This window comes from Puntigrus tetrazona, unplaced genomic scaffold, assembly GCF_018831695.1.
Source record: "Puntigrus tetrazona isolate hp1 unplaced genomic scaffold, ASM1883169v1 S000000495, whole genome shotgun sequence".
NCBI lineage: Eukaryota > Metazoa > Chordata > Actinopteri > Cypriniformes > Cyprinidae > Puntigrus > Puntigrus tetrazona.
In genome coordinates this window covers 43447-51607 of record NW_025048135.1, presented here as the reverse complement: position 1 = coordinate 51607, position 8161 = coordinate 43447, and the positions used below count along the sequence as shown (strand labels likewise).

At 39.4% G+C, this 8161-nt stretch overlaps 1 protein-coding gene across 1 annotated transcript in view; it reads left to right on the top strand.

The window, feature by feature from the left end:
- Window positions 1–3759: 3759 nt before the first annotated feature.
- Window positions 3760–8161, top strand: part of LOC122334168 (cilia- and flagella-associated protein 74-like) — a 33027-nt gene continuing 28625 nt past the window's right edge. The window contains 4 exon segments of the mRNA XM_043232020.1: window positions 3760–4033; window positions 4141–4210; window positions 7205–7342; window positions 8011–8109. Of these exon segments, the coding sequence (XP_043087955.1) occupies window positions 3955–4033; window positions 4141–4210; window positions 7205–7342; window positions 8011–8109 (386 nt within the window). The 5' untranslated portion in view covers window positions 3760–3954.

The window sequence follows — 8161 nt, the reverse complement described above, 5'->3', positions numbered from 1 at the left end:
AAAAAAAAAAAAAAAAACAAGCCGAGACAACACGTCTCACCAAGCTATTCTAAATAAAGAAAAACATAAAATACACCACCGTATTTTAAAAAGTAAAACTTTAATGTACCCGCAAAAAATGGTCACGATGCAACACCAGTTCACTAAACTGGGAACCGTTTTTTGACCGTCGACTTCAAAGAACCGGTATAGCAAAACTTATCCGTTCGAACGAACCGAATCATTTGGATGAATCAGATATACCAACACTACACTCGACGCAAGTCCCTCCTCTCCCTTCACATCAGATTAAATCCTCCGCTTGTGGAGGTTGCAAGCACTCTGCACGATAACACCATGTTCTTATATAACATCAACCCTGCTTTACAGTCATCTTTAGCACATGTCAATGAAATCTTCAAAGCCAGTGCATTCATTTCTCACAAATCACAGCTTAGGTTTATAGACAGGCAGAGCGTATTTAATGTGTCCTGCTTCATGATGCTGTTACTCATGTATTTATGAAGTGATAATTTACTTGTTTATTAAATGCAGACATGGTCTCTGTAATCAAATGAACGATAATCGCTAGAAGTTAAGTGTCCCCAACGAAGCAAGCCAGAGGCGACAGCGGCAAGGAACCAAAACTCTCTGTGAGAGAATGAGGAAAAAAACCTGAGAGAAAGCAGGCTCAGTTGGGTGCCGGACGCCCAGCACTTAACTTCCAGTTCAAGTTTAAGCACAGCTATGTCAGATTGTGCTCATCTAGGTGTTCTGGTCTCCGATGAAGGTCATCTTGTGATAGATGCGTATTGGTGTGAGCATACATCTTAATTTGGATATATTTTTGAGATGGAAAAACAGATGCTAGAAGCATGGTTTTTAAACCAAAGATTGTCATCAAACAGTACACTTAGGTTTCTAACTGATAAAGAAGAATTAACAGAACAACCATCAAGTGCTAGACAGTTCTAGTTTATTATATGTTGGGTTTTTGGGTCTGATAATTTAGCTTTAAGAAGTTACTCATCATCCAGGTTTTTTTTTATTGACTATACATTCTGTTAGTTTCTCAGTTTGGTGTGTCCCCTATCACCGGGCCACAAAGAAATATAGAGCTGAATATCATCAGCATAACAGTGAAAGCTAAAGTGTGAAAAGTACCCGTCCTATACTAAGTCTTGAGGTACACTTGGGAACAATATGATACCTTCTCATTTACTGCTACAAACTGATGGGGGTCAAATAAATACAGTTTAAACCACGCTAAGGCATATCCACTAATACCAACATAGTTTCCTAGTCTATTTAAGAGAATGCTGTGGTCGATGGTGCTGAGAATAAAAAGATGCACAAACCTTGCAGACAGGAGCAATCGAGGATCCATCACCTTGCTTTGACCCAGGACCTCAAAAAAGCAGAAAATATTCCGAAGGCCATCAAATGTAGGTGAAAATCATAATAACTGGGGGGAAAAGAGACAGAATAACAAAAAATAAAAGAAATAAACACAGAAAATCACTCAATTAGCTTCAATGGCCCCCAGAAACAAAATTACAAATGTCCTCAAGAAAAGAGCTCTTCACAAGATTGGCTTCTGATAAGAAAACCAAACTCACAAGCCCTGTTCAACTTAACCCAGTGCAAACAAGGCTACAAAAACGTATGTGCTGCTATTTAAATAGACGGAAAAAAACATAAAATAAAAAGAACATGAACACACATAAACAATCTGCACATCTTACCACATAAATGCATCACCCTATCATACACATATTACATCTTCAACTTCCTTTGAGCATATTACTCAGTAAATACACAAAACAGTATATGCTTTACATCGGGGACTATAGTATTCATGTCAAATACATGGAAACACACTTTGGGAGAATGAAAAGAGCTACGCTCGCTCGTATGAATCCCCTGAAGCACATGTGTGATCTTGAGTATCGTTTCTCTCCTCTAACACAGTATATACTACATGTTCAGACCAAATACATTTAAAAATAAAACTTGAGTCACCTCACATTCACAGGTTGATATAAAGATAGAAATGGCCTGTCTTTAACAGTTTTATCCATTATTTATCCATTCCAAAATACTGGTCATTTCTGTGACATTTCTGTAACTTTTAAACATATGACATTAACATCTAATCAGAGTAGGCCCAATAAATTCTACAACTACCACTTCATTATTTTCATAAATTTCATAAATGTTTACTCAGTTACTAATTAATGTCAGACTGTACGCCAGGCAAGACGTGTTAAAAGTAACCCACACATTATTAAGTGACGCGAGCCACGGCTGAAATGTTGGTTTTCATGAAAAGTGTATGAATGGTGTTAAAAACGGCATATTTAAGAATTATACGCACTCACAAGAAAACAGCAGCACAACTGGTGTTTATCATAGCAAAAGCAACATGGAAGCGCAGGAATTTGTGGCATATAGAAGAAATCTCTAGCATTAAATATTAGAATGGCTTGTCTTTAAGTACGAAGAAAGTTTGATGTTCATCACAAGAGATGTCACGCTACAGGACTATGCACTAAATCTAGGAAAAATCAACTGTCGGTTAAAATGTTAAACTAACAATCAAAGACTACAGATTTTAGCCTAGGATGTTTTTGTGGCTAAATAGTGGCTAAAATCAGTGTGAGCAGGGCTTAGGACGCTTTAGTTAACGGTTCCTCTCAGGTGACTACCAAAAGTCAAAGGAGGAGCACTTTAATTTCACTGTTGATCCAGTCGGATTATATTTCTTTTATTTCTGGCCAGGAGTAGACATCTTACATCTTCTGAAGTCACAGACACGCATAACACAGCAGCATTCTGACAATGTACTGTAATGTTACAACTTCTCATACGGGTAAATTGTTCATCACACGTGAAATTTCACACAAGTTCACACATGATCTCTTTCTGACAGTTTAGGAGTTTATGGAAAGGTCAGTATGTGTGAAAAGTTAAAGGTCATGTTTTTTGTATATTCATGTTTTGTTTTGTTTTACTAAAAAAGTTATTTTACTACCTTTGTAACTTGTAGTCCAGCAGTTACAATGACACCTAGACAATGAATTATAAGCTAGAAGGGAAAAAAGCCAGGGGCCACTTGTCAGCTTGTAACAGCTCTTCACTTGCTTCATGTTGCACAGTTCAGCATACAGTACAGGGCCTAAACACGAAATATGAAAAGGATTTCATAGAGGGTGATGACTATAAGACGTCACCTGCTGGACGTCCTCTCACGACAGGATATAAGCAGGTAAAAGTCAAAGTAACCACTTTACATGCAACCCCAGAGAACTGTAGACATATACCCAAAAATTTATTTGAATGCATTTTTAGAAAATATTCTGCCAAATAGTTTTGCATATTTACGTCAGTTCTACCCCGACTTGGCCAGGGACAAGACATTGCCGTCGGACCAATGTTTGCTGGGATGTGATCTATTCATCCCACGCAAAACTTTCTTTTCAGTAAATAGCCTATTAATTCTAAATATAAGCTGATTAAGCAGTCGTTTAGACCGATTCGAGGTGCTCATTATAAAGAAATGGACCTAAAACAGCGGGCATTATTAGTGATCGCGACCTGTCTATTTAAATAATGAAGCGGTAATCTACCACAGCCAACATGTAACTTGACTTTTATTTATGAACTGGAGAGCGCAACACAAGCGCCGCTGCGTGCTTACTTGCAACCACTACATTTCCCATGGTACCGTGCGTGTATGTTGCCATAGAAACACAACAACAAAAGGATGTCTCGCTGGCATTCAGTTTGACACGCTGCCACTTTAGACGCCAGACATTTGACAAGAAAAACGTAAGAAAGTTATGTTATAGGATTTTTTTAGGTTATGGATATTATGCGCGTATACGCTTTAATTCAGAAGTAATTAGCCAGGAAATAGTCTGGTTAGGTTATTGATTTAGTAATTGTTGCTGTTATTGACTTGGAGACGAGATTATGGCAAACAATCCAGATCTCTCAACACCTGCATGTGAGCAAGAGCCACACACAATTGGAGCAGAGGAGCACACAGACGGTAAAGCTATTTTTAAAAACACACTACAAGCTGTTGTTAGTAGTATTACCATGACTCAGGTACAATATGTAATGTATTTTATACATTCGTAATTATGTTTAATTTAGAGATTGGAAGGCAGGATGACATGTTCAAGTTTGAGGACTTCTCTGATTGTTCCACGGGATTTGACAGCTGGTAGGTGTTAAAATGCATCATTATACATCATTACAATACATCATTAATTCATTCATTCATGTAATTCATTTATTTATTCATGAAGGAATAAATGAATGTATAAATTAATAACAATAATAAAAAAAGACTTATTACATTGCAGTCATCAACTTGATTGTACATTTACATTTAGTTATTTGGCCAATGCTTATATACAAACAAGGGCAAACCAACAAAAGAATAATATATATATATATATATATATATATATATATATATATATATATATATATATATATATATATATATATATATTGCTCACATGCAGGTGTTGAGAGATCTCCAAGTCAATAACAGCAAAACTACTAAATCAATAACTCGATGATCAATTGCTGGATACAGATAAATAATATTAATTTATTCTATTTCTTGAAGATTAGCCTCAAATTTGACACTACAACGTCAACATGAAGCCGTGTTTTGTTTGTAAACAACCTAAACAGACTATTTGCCTGGCTAATTATTTCTGAATTAAAGCTTATACGCACATGATATCCATAACCTAAAACAAATTCCTATAAAATAACTTTTCTTTACATTTTTCTTGTCAAATGTCTGGCGTCTAAAGTGGCAGCATGTCAAACAGAATGCCAGAGAGACATCCTTTTGTTGTTGTGTTTCTATGGCAACATACACGCACGGTACCATGGGAAATGTAGTGGTTGCAACATACCAGGATCCTACAACATAGCAGGATCCAGCATCTTTTCAAGCAGGGCACCAGAACACTTGAAGATTATATCCAAGATTATATAGACCTTGCTTACCACTCAGATTTACCAGACTATGTATTGATTGACTTCTTTTGTGAGGGAATAAATGCACAAGATGGCCGCCTCGCCAGAGCCCCTGAACAAGGTTGTGGCTGCTGCATTTGAGGACACCAGGGCATTCCAAGGGAGTTTGACGCTGATATCCAGTCTGTCGGAACCACCAGTGATATCATTGAGGGCAGTCGGTATCCCAGGGCTTCATTACAAGTCATCCCTGAGACTGTTCTCTGCGCCCCATCCACTGCACTTCCTGTAATGGCGGTTGCCATTTTGTGTGTTTGGGCGGGCCACACACTGCTCAATTTATACACCAATCTGCAAATCTGCTCCTGATCCCATTCCTGCCCGTCAATCCACTCCGGTGCACAAGCCTACTCCAGAGGTCTTTCTTGTCCACAGGTCTGCCGCTAAGGCCAAGATGGCGCCAAGATGGCACTGCTCCGGCAAAACTTTCTGTTTTTTTGTTAATTGTTTGTATTTTAAATAGTCTGCGCTGTTCTCTTTATATAAGATGGCTATTACTACATATGACCGAGCCACTCTTATATCTATTGGTGTACAATGCACCCACCTTTCGCCGTTTTTAAACCCGGACCCATGTTGGCTGAGCAAGATCCTGTCAAAGACAAAAGGACGCGACCCGCACCGGCGTCCACGAGGGAAACGAGCCGGCGTCTGGAACAGGTTGAGGGCACGCTCACACCGCGCTCCCCTACCTAGTGTCCTGTTAGCCAACGTCCAGTCTCTGGAAAACAAGCTCAATGACCTCAGGGCAAGGATCAAGTTCCAGAGAGACATTCGGGACTGCAAACTTCTCTGCTTCACCGAGACATGGCTGAACCCAGCGGTACCGGACCACGCCATACAACCGGCCGAGTTTTTCTCCGTTTACCGCATGGACAGAACAATGGAGTCGGGGAAGACACGGGGAGGTGGAGTGTGTCTGATGGTGAACAACCGCTGATGTGACAGCGCGAGTGTTGTTCCTCTCTCACGCTCCTGCACACCAAACCTGGAACTTCTGACCATCAAATGTCGCCCTTTCTATCTTCCACGGGAATTCAGCTCGGTCATAGTCAGCGCCGTTTATATTCCACCTCAAGCGGACACGGACACTGCAATATGGGACTTACACGACCACCTCACAACACACCAGACACAGCACCGGGACGCCGCACTCATTGTGCTGGGGGATTTTAACAGTGCAAACCTCAAGCGCGCACTGCCGAACTTTCACCAGCACATCACCTGCCCCACCAGGGGCGAAAGGACACTGGATCACTGCTACACACCCTTCAGAGACAGCTACAAGGCAAAATCATGCCCACCGTTTGGTAAATCGGACCATGCCGCCATCTTCCTCCTGCCTGTTTACAAACAGAGGCTGAAACAGGAAGCCCCGGTACAGAGGGAGGTGTCACGCTGGTCTGACCATTCGGTGGCCGCTCTGCAGGACGCTTTGGATGACGCAGACTGGGCCATGTTCAGGTGTAGCTCCGAGGACGTCAACGTGTTCACTATTACCTCTGTATGAACAGTGATCGCTTCCTCTGCTGCTACTTCCTGTTTAGGGACTATAAATCTTGTAGCAGGCCTTTCATCCACATGCAGCATTGTAGTTAGCATAGCCTTGTTTGTTCGTTCTTGCATGTTTTTTTTCTGTTCTCTCGATATTCTCTGGTTTTGACCCGGCCTGCCTTTGTTTTTTTTTAATTGTTTGCTGCCTATTTTTGGATTTTGTTTGGATTTCGACCTCTGCCTGTTTTTGGATTTTGTTATTGCCTTCCCTCTGATATTGCTGTTTGCTGTGTTGACATCTGCCTGCTTTGATCATGCCTTCATCAAATAAAAGCCTGCAAATGGATCCGCATGCCTCAGTCTTCTCAATCGTGACACAAATATAATAACTGTTATTTGGCTATGCTAAATAAGAACTTTCCTTTTTCCAGCCTTCAGTGTCACATGATCCTTCAGAAACCCTTCCTATCAACTAGCACAATGCTTTTCAACTGATAATAAAAGAAAAGTTATTTGGGCGCCAATTAGAATATAGAAACAATTAGTTTGAAACTGAGCATATACACACTTACGTAAACATTTACAATACTCTTAGTTTTGATCTGTTTTAACATTTTTTGAACAGTGGTGTAAATCTGTATTATTGGCTCTTGTGTACCTTAAGGGAAGTGAGTGATTGTGAAGATGGAAGTGACAACATTGGGGAAAACACTGAAAAGATACGCGTGTACAAACTGAAAAAAATTCTGGATCAACTGGACATCTTTTACCAACAGAAGCAACTGGATGTGCTACAGGCCAGGTCTGTATTCACATGTGATGTACTTGTTATAATGTGGCCCTTCTTGTATCAGGATATTTTTTTAGATTCTGTCTCTCATACCGTGTTTTCAAAAATACAGCATGGTGTGACCACATACCATAGAAAAGCTGTTAGGTGGGTGGACTGAGCTTGACAAAAACAAAAAAAAAGAGAAAGAGAGAGAGAAAAAAGGTTTATTAAGATTTGTGCAGTGTGGATTTTTAAAGCCCAGTTTCATGAGAAGTTTTGAAAAACCATGTAAAAATTGCAAGTGTTTGATTCAGTATGGTTAAACAAAAACAAACCAAATCTTAAATGAACCAGTCTAACCTTTAAAGTCTAAACTTAGTCATGATTGTAATAGGAAATAGAAAGCACTACGCTATGCTATGCATATATTTATACATATATTTTTATAATCAAGCAGTATAATGCCATATCATTTTGCTCTCATGAGAGTGTGTTGATTTGCTTTGTATGGTGATCTTCCTTCAGAGATATGCCTAAAAGGGACCTTGATAGCATACTAATTTCACACAATTCTCTAATGGGAAATTTCTTGTTTCTAAATACAGTTTTTAATGACCTGTTAATTAGAGATAGTATTTGTTTTTAATTGCTGAATAATATAACATGAACAAAACATTATAAAATGTATCGTCTTCCAGGGAGGAACTAAAAGCATTTCAAGTTCATGTATCTAACCTGGAGGAATTGAGAGACAAGATTGAGGTGGACATGGACAGAGAGACACAATCTGAGAACAGGTAAAAAAAAACAACACAGAGGTGATTTGAGAACAAAGGTCTATAGAAGATG